We start from the raw sequence: 22162 nt of genomic DNA on the forward strand, positions 1-22162 counted from the left end.
CGTCTTGTTTTCCAGTCGTGCTTTCTTAAGTCTCATTTAGAACCAAAGCGTTTCTGAAAACGAGGATGAGCCGTGGGCCTTTCTCAAAGACCCGGTGAGGAAGTCGGATGCAACGCTGGCAGCTCCGACTAGTAATCTGAGTATCCAGAGCCCTGCGGACCTCGGCAGAGCAAAGCGAACTCCTTCACAATCTCCTTAACGCGACGCTTGTTGGTTTGTTCCCTTAGAGAGGGAAAAAAAAGAGAACAGATTTTGCTGTTGGACAGATTTGTATTTGAAATCATCTCCAAAGCTCATTGATCATAAAATGTCATTTTATAAATGGGCCAAATATCATAAAGTCATGTCTCACATCCTAATTTGGCATCAGTAATGTTTCGAATGCGTTCACATTACATGCCGATACTTTTGTGTCTTTATCGTGGAATGAAACAAGTTTGTAACACAGCAAAACTACAGACAACACATTTAAAAAGTTTTTGTTATTAACAATTATTTTTAATGTATACAAACACCAAGTCTGTTTTGTTCCATTTTGCCATCGATGAACATTACACTTAGGTCCATGATCTCTTGGACGATACAGCTTTTGCAGTTTTGCCTCTGAATGCCAGCACAGTGGATTTTAAATGTGCCTTTTAAATGTGATTAAAAGGCAGACTTTCAGCTTTAATTCGAGGGGTCTTATAAACGTTTTGCATTCACTCTTTATTAATTACAGCCATTTTTAGAGGCTCAAAGAGAGATTGGAAACTGACTGACAGCAGTATCCTGGTCAGGTGAGGCTTGTTTCATTGTTATTTCATGACAAGTGAAGCAGACAGATTATCTGAAGTTGACTTTGTATTTTATATCTTTTGACTGTAATTTTAAATATGAAGCACAAGAAGTCTGTGCAAGTTGGTGAGGACACCATTAGGCTGAAAAACTTAAATAAACCTATCAGAGAGAGAACAACTTTGAGAGGTGTAAAATCTACTGTATGGTTTATTTTTAAAAAGCAGAGGAATGCACTGGACAGCTAACCGACACCAGAAGACCACATGATGACTAAATACTTTCATGGTCAGGAAAAACGACTCGACAGCATTCTCAATGTCTACAATCAAGACACACTTTCATGAGTGGAAATGCAGAGGATTTACAACAAGGCGCAAACCACTGGTTACATTCAAAATGTGTTAAACCCTCGAATTAAAGCTGAACCTCTGCTCTTAAGTCATATCTTGACTGATTTAGAAACCACGGTGGTGGAGAACAGAGGAAAAACTACAAAACAATAAACAACTTGTCCATTAATCGAATAGGTAATACTTCTCTACCACTTGGTGCTGTACTTTACCTTAGAAGCTGCTGACTGAAGGTGTGTTTCTGCTCTGCAGTGAGCTGGGCACAGGGGAACCCTGGGGTCTGCAGTGTTTCTTTGAGCCATTGAGACAGCAGGGCCGGGCAGTGCCTGCTTAGATTGAGCAGCACCTCAGAGAAGTGCTCCGTCAGACTGCTGGGAGACTCACCTCCAACCGCCTGAGAGAGGAGGAAAAATGTACAATATGTTAGCATTAAAAGACAAATTCAGTGCCAGAATGAAAAAAGAAACCCATGGGTTTAACGAATTGAGGTGGACGCTCCGATACTGTCACTAGTTTACCTGCAGAACGGTCTCTGTCAGGAGCTTTCCATCCCTCTGCAGCACATCACCAAATGAGGGCATGTCTTTACAGCGACTCAGGAACTCTGTCTGCCAGGAATAGGGTAGAAAAGGTGAGAAATTCAGTTCTGACAAGAAACATGATGTTATATGAAAGTCTGCACATTTTTTGCCTCAGCTTACAAAGAACTGGCTGGCAGCTTTTACTGTGGGTGTCTCTGGAAACTTGAGTGACAGAATCCCTGCAGACAAACATGACTGATTCAGCGAGTGACTCACACAAAGGCACTTTTGCAGGAACTGTAAAAACAATGTAAAATTTTCTTTTCATGAGCATGCGGTGATACTCACCACAGTAAAACAGTGCTTTCACATCGAACTGCTCAGACAGATACAAATCAGGCTTCCTTTTAAGAATCTAACAGACGAGAAGACATGGGTGTTGTAGTCAAACAATGAATTTCTTAGACGCTCCTAAACTCGCACGGCTTCCACCAACCTGGGCGTGAAGGTCCATAAACGATTCAGCAATGTCAGGATGATCTCTCGGACCTGCCGAGCAAGCACACGGTAAGAAAAGCCCTGATTCAAAACAGGTGCATTTCCACGCAGCCTCTTTTTACCTTGCTGAAATATAGTGAGCGTGGTGGATGTTAACACTTCAGTGAGGCTTCTGATGTGAGGGATGTGATGCTCCTCTCCAGCAAATATGTGAACCATCTTTAAAACATACAGAAACAAAGAGACTGACATCTGAGCCTGCGAGAGTCTGTGTCAGAGTCAGAGGAGTAATACTTTAACTCTGGCCTGTGTATGCGGAGGTGTACCTGCCGAGCCAGGTCCAAAGCCGAGGCTTGTGGGAAGGCGCTATAGATCTCCCCCAGCATCTCTCCCAGCTGAGGAACCATGGGTCCAAAATCATGTAGGAGGGTTCGAACTGATTTATCAAAAACCCCACACACTGCCTGGTAGAGGGGGGCGCAGTGGGCATGTGTGAGTCATGAAACACACATACACACGTTTATGCAAGAGGTGAAAACCCTCCTACCTCTACCACCTCCGAGTCATGGAGCCATTTGCTGAGGATGGTCTGGATCAAAGTGAAGACTTGTTGTAGCACAACGACCACCTAAGTTTACGAAAAAAAGAAAAGAATAGTTTTTAATTAAAAAATATTAGCATAAGAAGTTCTATATATGAACTTTAACACTTTGTACCCACAGGCATAGTGGGGTTTTCTAACTGTTCTCTGCTAATCAAGCTGTTGTTTTTCCTCTGAACTTACTGGGTTTTGCGTGCTCTGGGGGACTGGGAGTCTGGAGCTGGCTGCTCCCTCTAAGCAGTCTGCCTGCCGATTGATGTCCAGAGTGGTAAAGAGACTGGCCAGCATCCCCACAATGTGGATGATGCTCTGTTTATTAGTGGGATTCAGCTGTGGGGAGAGAGAAGGTACATGGGTCTGATATGTACAGCACAAAGCTTGAAAAGCTTAAAAAATAAAGGACAAGTAACTGTCAAGTGTCAGAGTGAAGCCGCTGCTGTTACTGTAAAAGCTGTGTTAAGAATCTGAGTGTGAAAAGATGTTTTTAACATCTTAACTGACAAACTGCGCATCGAAATGCATTTTATCTGTACTCTAACAACTCTGGATTACATGCTGTGCTCTATTTGCAAAGGAAGCATTGTTACTCTTTCTAAATGTGGATATGTTATATAACAAATGACTGTTTGTGCACTTTCATCGCTGTTTTCACTTGTTTGTCAGTGCTTTAAACTGGAGGGAGGACGTGAGTGGAAAAACGCTGATGTCACATTCACGCAGGATTGTGCAACAGTGCAATCAAAATGTGATGACAGCTGTGGGGTTGCCCCCATCAGTTTGAATTTAAAAAAACACTCAGACGCAGAGCTGCTTCAGAAAAACAGAAAGTTCTTCTTTTTTCTCTCATGAAGTAAATGATGAACTAATCAAACTAATCACACTAATATCTCTTTTACTTCAGACCAAATTGTCACCAGCATTAAAAAAACAGCAAGGTCACCCAAACAATTCGTAGGCACCAGCACCTCTTCTGTAATTGTTGATTCAGTATCACATTTGTATCAGTTACAATGTAAGAATTTTCACTGTTAAAATAAAGGACGAGACTTGCCAAAAAAATACAGTACTATGCTTTATATAATAGAAGCTTACCAGTATAATTATCAGTACAACTGTATGTATCTGTATCTATCGTGCAATGCAGAGATAAGGAAAGAATCAAGGTGCTTCAGTGTCTGTGGACACTGAAGCACCTTGATTCTTTCCTTTTGCAGTTAATCTGTTTTAGATTTGCTGCTGTGTTTGGGATCATTGTCCTGTTGCATGACACAGGTTGGGCCAAGCTTTAGCTGTCAGGCAGATGGCCTCACATTTGTCTCTGGAATACTTTGGTATGCCTACGAGTTCATGGTCGACTCATTGACTTCTGCATGGTCCTGTAGGTGTGAAACATGCCTAAATCATCACTCCATCACCGTGCTTTAGCGCTGGTATGAGGTATTTGTGCTGATATACTGTGTTTGTTTTTTGACAAACATGATGATGTGCTCTATGGCCAAACATTGTTTGTTTGAATTAGGACATTGTTCTAGAATTTCATTGGTTTGTTAAATTCAATTTTTTCAGATTGTGAATAATCGTTCTCACTGTTTAATGACGGACGTCAGATTGTTTGGAAATAGTCTTGATGGACAGCTATAATTGCTTCTCTAAGATTATTGCTGGCTGCTTTCGTGTTTGCCGTTGTGTTAGCACACACCTGAATGTTTCAGAGCAGCAAACTGCCAAACCTGCTGCTTTTATAGAGGTGCTCACACTTGCTGATGATCAGCTAATCACACGATGATGTGATTAGCAGCACTTAGCAGTACCTGTCACTTTAATTCCTGTGGTTGTATTAAGGATGGACTTAGTTTTTCACATGACTGCATATCGATATGGTTTCACTCAAATTGCACTGATGACGGTTTGTAGCTGAAACGTGGATTGAACATTGAGAATTTATACTAATAGGTAAGTGATGGTGTTTTGTCTGCTATGTGTTATTAAGACTGGTCACCCTATACAGAAAACACTGGAATAAACCATTACAGACTATTACAATACTACCCCACCCCCACCCGCCCACATTTACACATATACAAACACACTCAAAATAAACCAGACACTAATATTCTGTAGAAAATATACAAATACTGCTGCTCTTACTTTTTCTCAAAGGCTTCAGGATGTTCTATATTCAACTGGATTTACAAAGAATTGTAAACTATAGCATTTCCTGTATTTTCTTTAAACATCAATTTACTAAAGCATATAATTATTATTATTTTTACATTTACCTCCTGCTGGGCCAGTGTATCCAGCTGCTGGATGTGAGGCGTGATGAGTGAGTGCAGTCTCCCTAAAATCTCCTCTGATGGCAGGGCAGACAGCAGGAAACCCAAACCCTGCATCAGCCACATGCACTGGCTGCTCTGCACACACACACACACACACACACACACACACACACACACACACACACACACACACACACACACACACACACACACACACACACACACACACACACACACACACACATAATAAATTCCACCCTCAGACAGGGAGGTGATATGGTCTGTGTTTCAAAGTAACTGTGACTGTTTAAGGTTAAGAACTCACCTTGTGGACTTCTTTAACCAGTACATCCTACAAAAACACAGTAAACAAATCACCGCATGGTTTAAAAACCCTGATTACGTTTTGCTGTGTATTTCTCTGTGTCTGACCTGTGACACCGTCAGGATGTCCTGAGCGTAGGGGCCGAGGTCATACCGGCACTCCCTGCAGATCCTCTTCAGTGTAGATACACTAGACACAGACAGCTCTGGCTTTGCAAGGCCCTGAAGCACCATAGGCAATATGCCACCCAGCATCACCGGGTGGTCAGCCAGCCACTCAGCAAGTGAGCCTGTTCGACGAGGGATGTTAAATTTCCATTTGAGCATAAACACAAATCACAATCACAAATCTACGATCGTAAAAGAGAGCCGAGCAACCAAAGATCTGTTACCACAGACTAAGCAAGAAAAAGAGAAAATAAGAATTTTCTTTTAAAATAGGCATAACTTCTTACTATGAACAAGGACAATATCATGCAGGTGTCTGAACATACACTATACCTATTGTGTACATCACAGTGTCGGCTAGCAAAATGTTGCTGATGTTGATTCTGGGGATCAGACCAATCAGACCGGGAATAACATCAGAGTAGTTCACGTCTATGGTCTCAGCTATGGACTGGAAGCCAAACAACAGCGCCTCAGTGTCCTGGAGATGGAAATAAACAAAGTCTGGTGTTAGAGACGACATGAAGCATTCCAAATTGAATATATATAGAACTAGCTTAGCAGCTCAGATTCTTTTATTTTATTTGTATAATTAAACTTTCTTGCTGTTTTTATAATTGTTTTTTTAATGATAATTTATTGTATTCATTTATTTTATATGTGGATTTTTCTGTTTGGCATCTGTTGTGGACAGTAAAGGATGTCTCTTTACTGTGCATATCACAATAAAACTTGTAATTTGAAAAAAAAAGACACACAGCAATCAAAATAAAAAAAGAATGAAAATAAAGTAAGAATTTACTTCAACAACTGGTAAAACACGATGTTTGTAAAAGCTCTTAAACACAACTAAGCTGAGATGATAGAAACAAACAGTCTGTTACACACACAGTCAGATAACAAGCCACACATTCAGGAGCTGTAATATGTTTAATAGATCTGTTAAAACAAGTTATGTAAAAGCAACTATTGACTATAAGGCTCAAAAGATGAGATTATTTTGAATGGTCTGACTCACAGCAGTTGTAAAGGTGCAGACTTATTCCTCTAAATCATAAGTACAACTGAATAATTAAAACAATAACAATATCCCTAATACTCAGTGAAACATGCTATTTACTTCAGTTCTCTATTCCTAATGCTTAATGAAGTAGGAGTGAATCATGGTGAATTGTGCTATAGTTAGCTCTGAATACTGCTTTGAAGTGCTTGAACACTCAAGATAACAAGTGTGGGCTCTAGGAGAGAGCAAGGAGGCTGTCCTTTCTTCTGCAACATTAACAATGCTACCTTTCAGTGTCAGTCACTTTCTCTATAGGTGGCTCAGCTGAGCACAAATCTTTTGTTCAGTCAAAGAAAGACTAATATCGGCCCCTGATGGACACCTGGAAGATCTTATTTTTTGTTCTAAGAAGCAAGCACCAAGAATGGGTCACTAAAGCGGCCGGCACCATGTCATCACAGTTTTATAGAAGGACAGACTGAAACAACCAAATCTATTTGTGAACTAATTTACAATTTAGTTAACACACATATGCAATAACTGCAGGTTCATTACTACAGGTGAAACAACTTTTACAGTCTTATCAGTCATCAAAGATTAATTTGCAGTTTTAGCTTAGTTCATAGATAATCCTAATATATATGTGTGTATATATATATATATATGTATTGCCTGGAATGATTACAAGAAGGGCCTGTCCCTGTGTGTTAGCCCTGCAACAGACTGGCGACCTGTCCAGGGTGTACCCCGCCTCTCGCCCTATGACAGCTGGGATAGGCTCCAGCACCCCCCGCAACCCTGAAAAGGATAAGCGGAAGTGAATGAATGGATGGATGGATTACAAGAAGGCCTATGACTCAATGCCCCACACATGGATCCTGGAATGCCTAGAACTATAGAAGATCAACAGGACCCTAAGAGCCTTCATCAGGAACTCAATGGGGATGTGGCGTACAACACTAGAGGCCAACTCCAAGCCCATAGCACAAGTCACCATCAAGTGCGGGATCTACCAAGGAGATGCTCTGTCCCCACTGCTGTTCTGCATAGGCCTGAACCCCCTCAGTGAGATCATTAACAAGACTGGCTACGGATACCGACTACAGAACGGAGCAGTTGTCAGCCACCTCCTGTACATGGATGACATCAAGCTGTATGCCAAGAGTGAACGAGACATCGATTCACTGATCCACACTTCCAGGCTATACAGCAATGACAGCGGGATGTCATTGGGACTGGAGAAGTGTAGTCGGATGGTAACAAAGAGAGGGAAGGTAGTCAGAACGGAGGGGATCAAACTACCAGAAGGCAACATTGCAGACATAGAGGACAGTTACAAGTACCTGGGGATCCCGCAGGCGAATGGGAACCATGAAGAGGCCGCTAGAAAAGCTGCAACCACCAAGTACCTGCAGAGGGTCAGGCAAGTCCTGAGGAGTCAGCTGAACGGTAAGAACAAGATCCGGGCTATCAACACGTACGCCCTGCCCGTGATCAGGTACCCTGCTGGGGTAATAGGCTGGCCAAAGGAGGAGATAGAAGCCACTGACATAAAGACAAGAAAACTCCTTACCATGCATGGAGGGTTTCACCCCAAGTCCAGCACCCTGAAGCTGTTTACTAAGCGGAAGGAAGGGGGCCGGGGACTGGTGAGTGTCAGCACCACAGTCCAGGATGAGACAACGAACATCCACGAATACATCACAAAGATGGCCCCAACTGACTGCGTGCTCAGTGAATACCTCAGGCAGCAGAAACCCAAGAATGAGGAGGAAGAGGAGGCACTATCATGGAAGGATAGGCCCCTGCACGGTATGTACCACCGGCAGATAGAGGAGGTGGCTGATATCCAGAAATCCTACCAGTGGCTGGACAAAGCTGGACTGAAAGACAGCACAGAGGCACTAATCATGGCAGCACAAGAACAAGCTCTGAGCACAAGATCCATAGAGGCTGGGGTCTATCACACCAGGCAAGACCCCAGGTGCAGGCTGTGTAAAGATGCCCCAGAGACAATCCAGCACATAACAGCAGGGTGCAAGATGCTAGCAGGCAAGGCATACATGGAACGCCATAACCAAGTGGCCGGCATAGTGTACAGGAACATCTGTGCCGAGTATAACCTGGAAGTCCCGAGGTCAAAATGGGAGATGCCCCCAAGGGTGGTGGAGAATGACCGAGCTAAGATCCTGTGGGACTTCCAGATACAGACGGACAAAATGGTGGTGGCTAACCAACCGGACATAGTGGTGGTAGACAAACAGAAGAAGACGGCCGTAGTGATCGATGTAGCGGTTCCCAATGACAGCAACATCAGGAAGAAGGAACAGAAATACCAAGGGCTCAGAGAAGCGCTCGAGAAAATGTGGAGGGTGAAGGTAACGGTGGTCCCCGTGGTAATCGGAGCACTAGGTGCGGTGACCCCCAAACTAGGCAAGTGGCTCCAGCAGATCCCAGGAAAAACATCGGAGATCTCTGTCCAGAAGAGCGCAGTCCTGGGAACGGCTAAGATGCTGCGCAGGACCCTCAAGCTCCCAGGCCTCTGGTAGAGGACCCGAGCTTGAAGGATAGACCGCCTGCAGGGGCAAGCGAGGAATTTATATATATATATAATATATAAAATCTCATGAGTAGGGTGAGAAGCTGGAAAAACAGAAGCAGCTGTTTAGCTGAGCTGATTTGATCAGTTCTCCTGCACAGCTCTGGGACAAGCTGGTTTATTACTGCTCTGTAAATTCCAGTAGCTTTCCTGACTTACACAAATGAGTAACTCATTTATGTAATTAAAGAATTTATGCTTTTATTATTTATGCGTTTTGTTTATTAAGTAGATGTTCATTGCACTGTGAAAATAATAGTTTACTCTTTTTATGAGTGACTTCAATTACTTTGCCTCTTGTTTGGGTGGTTAATGTCTTACACCTGGACTACTTTAAAGCCATGACAAAGTCATTCATCTTTCAAAGACCGATGGGTTGCATGCAACAGGAAAAAGACCCTCCCAAAAAATCTGCAAACTTTCAGAATAAGAAGCCTTTAGATTTTAAATGTAACTAAACAAGTGTCTGCACACATGGTTTTATATAATCACAAGTGGAACTAAGCGATGCTTTGTGACCTGTTTTCTGCCCCTCGGTCCTTGTATACAAGATAGATCACAATCTAGGGAAAAATACAAAAAGCTCAAACTGCTGCCTCCACTTGTGTAAATTAACTTTTCAGATGAGCAGTCTCAGCTGCTTTAGAAGGAGAAAAATAAAGTACGAATATCTGAACTGTATTTTTGCCTTTATTTATTATACGCATGTATTATATGTATGTATGTGATGTTTTTAGAGGAATGCAACCTCTTTGCCATTTATCTCAATGGCTTTCTGAAGCACCTGAATCACTTGAGTAATGCTTACTTACTTTTTTAAGGTTGTGTGGTTTTTACAAGTAAATCAAAAGCTCATTGTATGAAAATTCAGTTAATACAATTTCATTTTAAGCGGCTGAATAGGAGTTATTCAGGGCATTACCTGCCATACTGCTGACTGCTGGGGGTCCATCAGTAGTCTGCCAAGCCTCTCATAGAGGTTACTGAGCAGCTCTGCCCCCAACATTTCATACACGTACATCAAAGTGTCCGAGATGTCGACCCTACAAAGTCAGGAAAACATATTTGTAAAGTTGGTCTTGGGCGTTGAAGAAAGATTATCAGTGTAGATTATTAAAGTCAGCCTCCAAATTTCAATCAAACAGAAAAAATATTAACACCAGACCCACCTGTAAATACGAAACTGCTCTTTGTCATCAGAGGACCAGGAGGTGTACTCTTCCTGGGAGGGATAGTGGGATTTATGAAGCAGCACGTCCACCAGTTGGAAGTAAACTGGCCTGTAAACCTGCAGGTAAACAGACTGCTTCTCCTCCTCAAATGACAAAATGTCATCCTAAAAATGATAACAAGCTGATTTTGTAAAAAGGAAGTATAAATCTTTTGTCCTAATGGACAACACGTTAATACTTCACTCTCCATACCTGCAGAGTGTACCAGAAGGTGAGAGTAAGAGAACTTGTGGTCTCATTAACTGGGTAGTGTCCAGGGATGCCGGTGCAGAAGAGAATCATGTTAACCAGAGCTAGGTATTCTTGCCAGTGGTCCACCTGTTCCAACAGAACTCTGTCACAGGGAAAGAAATGTAAGAAATAAAAGAACATTTCAGACATAAAAGACAAATGGTGGAGCCCAGGTACAGGGTAGAGTGTGTGTGTAGGTGTGTGCTACTCTGTGTACCTGGAGTGTGTTTCCCCTAAAGCAACTGCAATTCGACAGATACCATGTGAGGTTTCCATGTCCCCATCCTGAGCTGCTGTCTTCAGTTGGTCATAGAGGCCCAGCACCAGAGGCATCAGGCTCAGTAGAGCATTAATGTACCTGCACACAAATGTTTGGAGTCATCCACCCATATGCTGCATGTCACTCATCATCACCTAATCATCCAGCTGTGCTTCTCACCTTTGGCAGTCGGGCTGTGAGATGGCGTTAACTACCGTCTCCACAGCTGCGTCAAACAGCTCTGGGTCGGACAACGCGGTGAAGCAGTCATGGAGCAGTTCCTGGATTTCCCCCAAAGGCACATCTAGCGCCACCCAGCTAGACAAGCATTTGAGCACCTTCTCTTTCACCTGACTCGATGAGTCCTGGCTCTGCATGAGCTGTCGCAGCAGAGGACACACCACTGCCCACTCTCCGGCAAGAGCCTCCCTCAGCTGGCCTCGCCGAGCTTGAGCCAAGCGGCTGCTCTGGAACTCCTCTGGAAGCACGGTGAGAAGCTCTAGCAGAGTGAGACAATGTGTGTGGGGGTCCTGAGAGGCCTTTGCTCCAGAGCCATCTTCAGGATCAGGTTTGTGCGGTTGGAAAGCCCTCACCATGTCCGCCACCGGCTGAGACCAGGCCTGGGGAATTACGTTAAGAGCCAAAGAGGCCAGTGCTACACACAAACGAGTCAGCACCATTTTAGGCCCAGAAGAGAACTGCAAGATATGGCTGAGCAGTTGCGTCCTCAGGCTCTCGTGCTGGTCTGCAGCGAGGTCACTCCAGTGACGGGAGATCTTGGTGTGCAGGGTGCTGGCACCGAAGAACTGAACCTCTGGGATCTGCAAAGCGACACATTCACACACGGCTGCTCTTAGTTTCACATTCAACCAGGCTGTATTAAGTTATGGTGCCTAATGTTTGTTACAGAAAAGTGAAGCGTGGGGGTAAAGAGGGGAAAAACTACAGACCTTGTCAGGGCTGAGCAGGGCCCAGCAGAAGTGCCAAGCCTGTGCAGAGGCCTGGGCCTGGGTCAGCCACTTCTGGGCTACATTCTTATGCTCCATGTCTGGATCAAAGTACAGCTGGTAGAGAGCCTGGATGGAGAAACACATACCAGTGCAGAGAACAAAGTAAGCGATGTAAGAAGTCAAAGGGATATGCTGAGAATATTTTAGCACATAAAACTGGCTTTAAATTTGCAGGGCAACATGTACAACAACCACTAATAATCATTAATAATGCTGGATGGCCAAATGTTTGAATTTACTGAAAAATGTGTTGTCACAGCAACTAATCCAAAGCACATGTGTTAGTTATTATTAGTACAGCAGGTGCTTCTAACTGGCATCATATTACAAATGCTACACTTTGCCCAGTCTCTCTATGATGAGCAAACTACAGTTATTTACATGATAAAAAAAAATCGTTTCACTAATTTGGTATGAAATCATATTTATATCAGCAGAATGTGCTGCAGTTCTTTTTCTTCCTGGGAAAACATGCTGCTGTTTCCATTCCATAACTCAAACTTCCCAGTTAAATGCACGAGTTTTGACTAATATCCTAACTTACCGACTCCACATTCTCCAGCGTTAACTCCAGCTCCACCGGGGTGCCTCCCGGGTTGCCTGGAGGCTCCATCTGGGACAGGGTGAAGGTTTCTTTTACTGTTGCGTCTGGATATCCTTTACAGCTCAAAGCCTGATTTTTTAAGGAAAAAAATTAAAGGAAAATTCGGCGTCTTCTAAAGTGTGTCAAGACAACGCCGAGAGAGGACGCAGGTCATTCAGCTGTCCGTGCGGCACACAGGTGGGCAGTGCGCTCAGCCGTGACGACACGCTGACCTCAGTGGGAACTGAGAGGTGGCTGAGCCAACCACCTTGCTGTGAGCCACAGCAAGACACTGACACACATTCAGCTGTTTGATACTGCAGACTAGTTTTCACAGTGATAAACAGCGCAGTAAAACTTGTCAAAGAGCGCGTTCACTTCGGTGTCACGGCGCTTCGAACGGGCGCTCCTGACGCACGCAACTGCGCCTCTGACACACTGATGTGTGATTGGTGCAGCAGAGCAACAGCGACTGCAAAGTGACGCGTTGTGGACACTTCCATGTAGAGATGATTGGCTCCGAAAGGACAAACACCGAGACGAGAGGCCACGCGTGAGTTTGCGGTGGTTATCGGGGAAGCTTGCTTTACTCATTAGAATCTATTTCTTAGTGGTGCCACCCACCAACACCGCCCGCATCCAGCCCCACCCCTGCTTCTCTTCTGCCTGACTCCCTCAGGATATTTTTAGAGCCCATGATGTGCCCTGTCAAATCGCGTAACGGAAACAACCCCAGAGAGCCACGGAGGAGAGCTGCTGTGTAATCTAAAGGGGGAAGCCTGCCGCCGCTGAGATGAAAACTGAAATTCATTTGGTGTTTTGCGTGTTGATTGTGCTGTCCGGCACAACGCGGACAAGAGGTAAGCTGCCATTCTCTCTCTCTCTCTTTCTCTATGTGTCTTTGTGTTTGATGCGAACACTTCTGACATCCCGCTGATGTGAGTCGGGCTCGTAATCGAGTCCGCACGCGACTATTTATTGGTGTGATTGAGGCGATGACGGAGATCATGTTGCTGCAGGTTCTTGGTTGCATTTCATCTTCGTTAAACGATGTTTGTTAACTTTCCTTTCCTTTCCTTTTGTTTTGTTTTTTTATTTTTAGAGTTTCCTCTCATCTCTCTTGGCTTACTCGTAATTCGCCATAATGAATCTGTCATGATGCAAAATAGCACCTAAAGTAGATTAAAACTTGAAATTGAAGGGGACGTCAATGTGTTAGTCGATGAAATGTCAAATTAGAGTCGTTTACCTCGAGAACACACGCAAAAGCAAATATAAAGCAAAAAGTTTTCACCCTTTCCTTTTTAGGAACCCAAACAAATCAATTCAGTCAACTGTCACCTCAGGTCACCTTAGATTGTAAGGCAAAGACCCTAAAATTATAGAGAGAAAAATCCCAACAGTCAGCTGACCCCAGTGAGCAAGCATTTGGTGACAGTGGGAAGGAAAAACTCCCTTTAAACAGGAAGAGACCTCCAGCAGATCCAGCCTCACTGTTTGGAGGTGAGGGGAAAGAGACAGGACTGATAATGAACTTCAAATTGAAAGTTATATTTTTACACTATTTTGCTATTTTAACACTCACTTGATAAGTAATTAAAATACCTTTATGTTAATCTAAACGTGACAAAGTCATCACTAGTCTGGAAAACGGTCCTAAAGTCAAAGTCTCTTTAACAGGAGTTCTCTTTTTCAAATTACAGGTCAAAGCAGTGCTCTGCCCAATGACTTCACACCGGCCGTCTTCCTGAATCATCCTGGAAGCTCAGCATCTTCTAACCTGACAGAGTATCCTGGGAATGAGTCCCCAGAGCATGCACGTATTCCTGCAGGCAGGGATGAATCCGCGGGTGAAACCACAACCCTCAGCGAGACAGAAGGAACAGTCCGTGCAGAGACTCTGACAGATGCAGCACTTAAAACCCACTTGTTCACAGCAATCCCCGCAGCACTTACATCTCAGCACGCAGACCTCGGTACTCTAACTCCTTCAGGTAATCAGCCTCATATGACTTGTCTTAAAAAGCTGCATCTTTATAATTAGGAACGTGCGATTATGTGATTATATCATAATTCTATAATTGTCCATCTATAATTTTCAAGTCCGGTCTGTTTAGATTGACCAGACTGGAACCTTAAAATAAAACTTCCCACACACTTAAACACTGCCTGTTTGCAAATACAGGCTCTTCTTGGGCACAGTCCCTTTTGCCAGCAATGTTCGTGCAACACACTCCTCGCCTGACCTGACCCCCGCTTGACTGGACTGAGAATAAGAATGTGTGTCGCAACCTTGTTTAAAAGATTCCTTTTATAGATTATATAAATATAACCCACTCAGCTGATGCTGTGTTACCGCTTTGAGAAGCACAGAAATAACAATATGACAGATCCCTCTCACTTGTCCCTTTTTGACCCTTTGTTGTTGCCCCGTCCCTGCAGAATAACGTGCAGGCTGTGTGTGGCTTCTCGCTTTGAAAGCTGAAAATATTCTCACTCGAAAATATTCTCACTATAATCCAATTAGAAAACAAACATTTTTGTGGTTTGTGTATTTTGTTGACACCGCACAGTACTTTGACAGTCTGTCCGTTCTGCTGCAGGAATGTAGTCCGGCTGTCAATCACACCATGTGCACCACATTCTCAGCCCCCACCAAACTGTCAGTGCAGGCACATGCGCATGAGGTGAAATGAAATACACCCACACCGAGAGAAAGTTATTGTTCTACGCATAAACAATCATCAGCCACTTTATTTCGTTACACCTGTTCAACTGCTCATTAAAGCTAATCAGTCAATCACATGGCAGCAGCTCAGTGGATTTAGGCATGCAGACACAGTCAAGTTGACCTGCTTAAGGTGAAAACAAGCATCGGATTTCTTGGCAGACTTTGGGCCTTTAGCACCAGATGAGCCATGTACACCACAGCCTACCTGAGTATTGTTGCTGACCATGTCCATCTCTTTATGAGCAGTGCGTACCCACTATGTTGTGAAAAAAGGCCTCCACAGACACCTGATCTCAGTCTAGTAGAGCACCTTTGGGATGTGGTAGAACAGGAGATTCACATAATGGTGTGCACGTGACAAATCTGCAGCAACTGTTTGGAATCGCTGGGATATATTTAAATTCTTAAGCAAACAGTAGCTACTTATTTAATGTAGTTCTGTGGCTTTAAGCTGAGACCTCAGAGTCCAAAGCTCTTGGAGAAAAGACTGTGGATTTATCTGATTCAAGAGTACCTCTGTGTGAGCAGTGATGCTTGAAAGCGCAGGCCATTGGGATTCACAGCGTTCTGATATACTGACAAAGGTTTTCTGTAATTTGCACAGATTTTTGTCACGGCGTGAGCCACACATGCTGCACAAACACAATCGCGGCAGCTTTAACGTCAGCAGGGCAGTGCAGCGTTACCTCTGGCTGTTGTGAATGCATTTCATTTCGTTTGAAGAATCTGTACTGTTTTGAATTGATACAGCACTGCGCTCACATCCCCCCTTTCAGCTGCCGCAGAGAGCCTTTCATCCGCGCCGACTGTTCAGAGCACCACCCCTCTGCACCCTGCAGCTACAGAAGGCAAAACCCCTCTGACCAACCATTCCCTCTCTACCTTTTCATCTCAGCCAGCCCCAGCAGTGCACCACACAAGCTCCACAGCACCCACCTTCACCACATGGCCACACTCTGAATCTCTGAACACAGCTACCGCATCTCCAGGTGGAGCCCCTGCTGGGTCGGTGTACAAGGAGGTCCAGTCTGTAAATAAATTTGGCGGTGAAGGTAAGGTGACTGGCAGGTGCTAAGTGTGATGAGGTGTTGCCTTAAGCTTCTCCCATTGAGTTGTTTTGCCTTTACCATGACCTATTTTATTTTCTTCATATCATATCAAATTCTTTATCGTGTAGAGAGGTCCGGTCACCGTTCCAGCTCCCCTCTAGACCCTCTGCTGGCTGGTCTGCTGTCAGTGTTTATTGTCACCACAGCTATCGTCTTTGTCGTCCTCTTCCTCAAGTTCCGCCAGCGCACTAACCACCCGGAGTTCCATCGTCTGCAGGACCTGCCCATGGTAAGATACAGTCTAGTACCTTTGCATTACCATTTTCACCACTTTTTTTTTTAACAATCTCCATCTTAGAAGTCCCCAAACTTTATGAAAGTCAAATACCAAATAACTGCATCTTTTATTAAGCACCCTTCACTGTCAAGATGAACTTGGGTATTAGAATATTAACTGCAAGCAGAGATGACATATTGGAACGTGACTTGGCCGCTAGCTTATTTCTTGATCAGGGGTTACTCTTGAGATGTGGTTTAGCTGATTAAAAATATTTGAGAGCTTAGGTAAGAGAAACTGAAAATTATTTTCATATATTTTATTAGATCCTCACTAGCCACTTCATTATTTACACCTTGCTAGTGGTTGGCTGGACCCCTGTGGCCTTCAGAACTGCTTTTATTCTTTGTTGTCTAGAGTCAACAAAACATTCCTGGAAACATGCCTCAGAGATCTTGGTCCATATTGTCATGACAACTGATAAACCTGCTGCTTTATCAGCTGTGCATCCATGATGTGAATCTCCAGTTTCACCACATCCCAAAGGTGCTTGATTGGACTGACATCTGATGACTGTAAAGGTCATCCGAGTACAGACAACTCATTGCCAAGATACCAGTTTGAAAGGATTTGAGCTTTGTGACATGATGTGTTGTGTGAAGCAGCCATCAGAAGATGAATATGCTCTGATCATAAAGGGATAGATATGGTCAACAACAGTATTCAGATAGTCTGTGACATTGTGCCAAGAAAACACCCCCAACACCATAACGCCACCAGCAGCAGCCTGAAACATTGATATAACGCACAATGGATCCCTCGTGTTGTTTTCGACCATTTCTGACCCTACCATCCAAAATGTTGCAGCAGATATAGATTTATCAGGCCAGGCAACATGTCTCCACATTTTCTATTGTCCAACTTTGGTAAACCTGTATGAATTGTAGCCTCAGTTTCCATGTCTTAACCCACAGGGTACTCTTCTGCACACCTGGGTTGTAACAAGTGGTTTATTATAGTTTTTATTAGAGTTATTACAGTTAATGTTGCCCTTCTGTATGACTCAAGCAGCCTGGGCAGTCTCCTCTGACATCAACAAGATATCACACAATGAACTGCCACTAACTGGATTTCTTTTCCTTTTTGGACCATTCTCTGTGAACTATAGAGATGCGTGTGTGGGAAAATTTCAGTAAATAAGCCGTTTCTGAAGGTCAGCCCACCCCATCTGGTGCCAACAACCATGCCACAGTCACAGTTTCTTAAATCACAGGTGTCGAACTCCAGGCCTCAAGGGCCGGTGTGCTGCAGGTTTTAGATGTGTCCTTGATCAAACACAGCTGATTAAAATGGCTAAATGACCTCCCCAACATGTCCTGAAGTTCTCCAGAGGCCTGGTAATGAACTAATCATTTGATTCAGGTGTGTTGACCCAGGGTGAGATCTAAAACCTGCAGGACACCGGCCCTTGAGGCCTGGAGTTCGACGCCCCTGCCCTAAATGCACCGAGTCTCTGCACTGTGATTAGGTCATTAGACATTTCTCCAACAGGAGGTATACCTAATGAAGTGGCAAGTGAGCGCATATTTTGAATTATGCTCTGTGGAGTACTGATAATGTTTTTTAAAATCACCTTATTTAGGATGATTTGATGGAGGACACGCCACTGTCCAGGTACACCTACTGACAGAAGATCCTGTTCTGTCAGTCACTTCCATCACTCAGAGGACCGAAGCAAATCTAACACCAAAGGAAGACCAGTTTGGATGTGAGCAAAACCTCTCTTTGGCACTGAGAACCTACTGTTAGCGATTAAGAAAAAGTTAAAACACATTTAACCAAGGACTGTTAATGTTTTAAGCGGGAAGTTTCTTCCACATTCCTTTTAAAGTTTTGGAGACATTCAGTGTGCTGAGAACTCCCCACCCCGATGGAAATTAAGATGACTCTGCGCCCCTGACTGACTCCTGCACAGCACTTTAATATGACACAAACGGTTACACTGCCCTCTAGGGGTGATCTGAGGTAATGTGGATCAAGGTCGCATGAAGTCCTCCGTAATTGTAAGAATAGCCAGTAAGGCAGAATGAAGGCTCATGGGAAAGCTGCTCAAAACAATCACAATCCCTTGGGTGACCAAATGTTAGTGAAGTGCATTTTCAAATCCAATTGCCCAATCTGCATCATGTGAAGCTAAGGTCTTGCAGAAAGTTGACAAAAAATTAAACAGATTTTACAATTGAAAAGCCACATCTTTGGAGATGTGGACACAGACACGCCAGGTCTCCAACAGTGGAAACCACTTTATTTTTCCAAATTGTAATTTAGCCTGAATTACAAATGCAGATTACTTACTGTTGCAGCTGTTAAACATGCAGTTATGTTCACAAAGTCATGGAAATCTTGAATATAGTGATTGCTTTTCTTTAAATGTTTTGTCTGCCAGTGTTTACTGAGGAGATACCCTGCTAAGCCAAATACTTAGATATCTGTAAATTGTAAAACTCACTTAGTAAAATTGTTGTTCGCACACAGTGGAGGTTTGAGAGCAGCATTGGAATCATTTTAAGGGTCCTCCATCTGGACTGGTTGGAATGCACTGCAAATACAGTGGAACGAAGCTCTTATGTTTTAACTTGGTTACTTTACTGCCTGCAGTGATGTATGATGAAATGCAAGAATGACTTTCCTGTTTAATGAAAATAAATATATCGAATCTATGTGGGGTGTGGCAAACGCAATAATAGGTGGGTAAGCTCTCAGGCATTATGCAGAGTCACTGTGTGAACGACAGTTTCTATTGTCAACTATGATTCGCTTAAGACTTCAGCAGCGTTGGTTCCTGCCTGTCCAGACAAGGTAGGTGCACTTTGAACATTACTCCAGAAAGAGCCACTCCCTCCACACACAGGCCATTGTTAACCACATTCAGGCAAAGAAATTAAACAGCTGATATGAGAAGGTGTCAGTTTTATGACAAACAGGAGAATAGAAGTTATGGAGGATTTTAATTACAAAAGCAGGACAGTTGAATAACCATCTTTAGTCACTCAGTGTACAAAGTTCCTTTTCAGCACAATAAACAAGGAATTTCTTCATCATTACTTCTTTTTATTCATTAATAAATGCACGACTGTAGATGATATTAAGAGTTTAGACCCAATTCATAGATTGCTGTTAACATTATAAGAAACTGATAACTCATGTATGTTACAAGAGTGCTAGTCTGCATTATTCTAAATCAGGCCATACAGTTCTTGAAGAACTAGTCAGATCAGCTAACACACCTGACTTAACCACTTAAAGATGAGCACAGTGCAAGTGTATGAGTTACACCATAGCGATGATGACTGAATTGGCCCAGGCGTAAATTTTCATTACATATTGGATCAAACACCAAAACGGCTCATACGTGAGCTCCCCCTCCAGCCCAGCAGAGAGCCTCCGAAGTTCAGTGTGGCCAGCATCATCCCAAGTAAAGCCAGATTTCCAAAAGCTCCCCTCATTCTTTTTTTAGGATCTAATTAAGATGAGAGACAGACATACATTCTGACCATGTTTTATGATATAAAAAGAATAGAAATCGATGTGAACTGCTGAACGGTTTCTTACCTCCTGTAGAGTAACCGTGTGCATAAACCTCTCTGCTGATAATCCACACGACTCCAAGTCCACTGACCAGACGCTGCAACAGCCACACAAACAATCAGATGCAACAGGACTTGACAGAACGGCTACCCATTGCATGCAACAAGTTGTGAACATTTTTAGCCAAAACGTTGTGACAAAGTTGACAAAAATAATTTGTATGATTATGGTGCAGATACAACGAAAATAAACTTACAGGTGAATGAAAACCGCCAACAGCCAGGCAGAAGAGGAAGGCAGGGTAGGATTCCAGGCTGGTGAGGAGGTCACAAGAGCGACGTTAACATCAACCTGCTTCTTTGTTGTCGATGAAAGAACATGACATAATGCTGCTGACATGGATTACATTACCTTACTATACTTACGTGTTTTGGTGTGCCCGCTGGATGCAGTTGAAAATGTTCCCAGTTTCTGGGTCGTTGCTGTACATCTGAGGATACTGCAAGGCGTGACAAGTTCATTCGTACAGGACAGCACCTTTCAACAGGTAGCCTCCACTGTGCTCCATATTTGAATACTCACGTGCACATTGTACTTCTTCCTGGCTTTGCCAACTTTAATGGCCAGATGTGTAACCATGACCATACTAGCCATGCCAGTCAGCACCACATATCCATAGTCTTTGGAAAGCACAACCATCCTGACAGACCTGGAAAATGAATTAGAAATATATTGTGGCTCATATCGAAAGTACTCATTACACTTTTATTTTGGTAAGAAAGGCAACGCAAGCGTTTCCTCCCCCGGCTAACACATAAAACAAAGTGTCCATTTTCGGACCCTCTAACAACACAATTACCTCGAACACCTGAGGAGAAAATTAGCCGTGCAGCTACCGGCGCAGATAAAGGACGTCTCACAAACGAAAGGTCAAACGAGAAACACCAGCAGCACCATGACTCGTCAGGGCTGCTTTGAAAGCGCACGAATTACAATAAACATGAACACACTCACCTTGACGAAGCAACCAAAGTTCACAGATACAACCCTGGAAAACACCGACCACCGTGAAGTTTCCGTCTGAATATATCTGCATGCGTGCGGCTTACGTAACATTCACGGGGGGGCGTGGCTAACAGCCCACTACTGGGATATCTACGTTTCAATTCAGTTTTATAGCTAATGCGTGTTAAAGGTTAGCTGTAAGACTCGTAAGGATAGACCGAAGCCTTTTTTTTTTTAAATAAGCACATCATTGCGGAAGTAAAGACTCCTCACGCCACACAGGCTTCACATTGACCACACCCCTGTAGGCAAATACTAACACCGACTCATTATATACGTGCGCGTATATGTGCTAAATGTCAGCGATCCAAGTTATCTTATCATAGCACTGCTCCACATTTCCTGATTAGTTCCGCCTATCTTACATGCAAACCTGCTCCCCAACAGGACTGACCAGCGTGAATGGACTGTGCTACCAGTAACTTGCAGTTAACTTCACCTCCGGTGTTACTAAAGTTGTACGTTTTTGTATTTGTTTTTTATTTTTTGAAGTAGGGGAGTTCATGATTTTTTAAGTGGGCGGTGCAAGGAGGAACAAAGGACAACACAGGGGGAGGAGGTGCCGGAAATGAGGATGTGTAACCAGAAGTTAAAATGGATTGCTGTGATTTGCAAAGCGTCAAAAACAATAGTTTGGGGTTTTTTAAATAAGTAACAACACAATCTTTCTACTTAAGTAAAAGGATCCCTGAAGTATTGAAAGTGAATGTACTCCAACTGACCTTTGATGATTGGATGATGGTTATTAATTTACTGATTGTGTACACAAGCTGGAATTTTTATTTTTATTATTATTATTATTTTGTTAGCCATTGTTTTTCTTTTTTCACTTTTCTTTTTATTGTTATTGTCCGCAAGCCAAAAATATTTGGGGTACAGCATAAAGTCGAGCCTAACTGCCCAGAAGCACGGATTTCTTAAAGGACATAATCTTAGAAAAGAAAAAAGCCCATTTGAAATAAAAAAAAAAAAAAACATAATTTGATAACATGAGGGTAGTCTGCTCCTCTTGAA

At 43.3% G+C, this 22162-nt stretch overlaps 3 protein-coding genes across 4 annotated transcripts; 1 reads left to right on the forward strand and 2 right to left on the reverse strand.

Annotated features, from left to right (window-relative positions):
• Window positions 1-13: 13 nt before the first annotated feature.
• Window positions 14-13104, reverse strand: LOC146554010 (importin-13-like). Its single transcript, XM_085255809.1, has 21 exons — window positions 12400-13104; window positions 11796-11921; window positions 11026-11666; window positions 10804-10944; window positions 10548-10689; window positions 10293-10459; window positions 10046-10166; window positions 5855-6002; window positions 5462-5643; window positions 5355-5381; window positions 5030-5164; window positions 2934-3080; window positions 2697-2777; window positions 2476-2613; window positions 2272-2368; window positions 2148-2200; window positions 2000-2066; window positions 1832-1890; window positions 1649-1738; window positions 1343-1524; window positions 14-222 (listed from the first exon to the last, which is right to left on the reverse strand). The coding sequence occupies exons 1-21, from the start codon at window positions 12466-12468 to the stop codon at window positions 129-131; spliced, it is 2907 nt and encodes a 968-aa protein (XP_085111935.1). The 5' UTR covers window positions 12469-13104; the 3' UTR covers window positions 14-128.
• LOC146554011 (uncharacterized) lies at window positions 12761-19202 on the forward strand. 2 transcript variants are annotated; one of them, XM_085255822.1, is made up of 6 exons: window positions 12761-12991; window positions 13118-13298; window positions 14142-14432; window positions 15946-16221; window positions 16347-16507; window positions 18138-19202. In XM_085255822.1, exons 2-6 carry the CDS (start codon window positions 13232-13234, stop codon window positions 18180-18182), a joined length of 840 nt encoding a protein of 279 aa, XP_085111948.1. In that variant the 5' UTR covers window positions 12761-12991; window positions 13118-13231; the 3' UTR covers window positions 18183-19202. The 2 variants fall into 2 exon arrangements, with proteins under 2 accessions (XP_085111948.1, XP_085111947.1); XM_085255821.1 differs by having other exon boundaries at window positions 12761-13298.
• Window positions 19203-19484: 282 nt separating this feature from the next.
• Window positions 19485-21327, reverse strand: mgst3a (microsomal glutathione S-transferase 3a). The gene is made up of 6 exons (XM_085255825.1): window positions 21098-21327; window positions 20666-20792; window positions 20509-20582; window positions 20340-20397; window positions 20108-20180; window positions 19485-20015 (listed from the first exon to the last, which is right to left on the reverse strand). Exons 2-6 carry the CDS (start codon window positions 20780-20782, stop codon window positions 19885-19887), a joined length of 453 nt encoding a protein of 150 aa, XP_085111951.1. The 5' UTR covers window positions 20783-20792; window positions 21098-21327; the 3' UTR covers window positions 19485-19884.
• Window positions 21328-22162: the final 835 nt, after the last annotated feature.

Source organism: Mchenga conophoros, linkage group LG18 (assembly GCF_057382185.1).
Source record: "Mchenga conophoros isolate Kocher_MC1m ecotype Shallow Benthic linkage group LG18, M_conophoros_male_GT1.1, whole genome shotgun sequence".
NCBI classification, from domain to species: Eukaryota; Metazoa; Chordata; class Actinopteri; order Cichliformes; family Cichlidae; genus Mchenga; species Mchenga conophoros.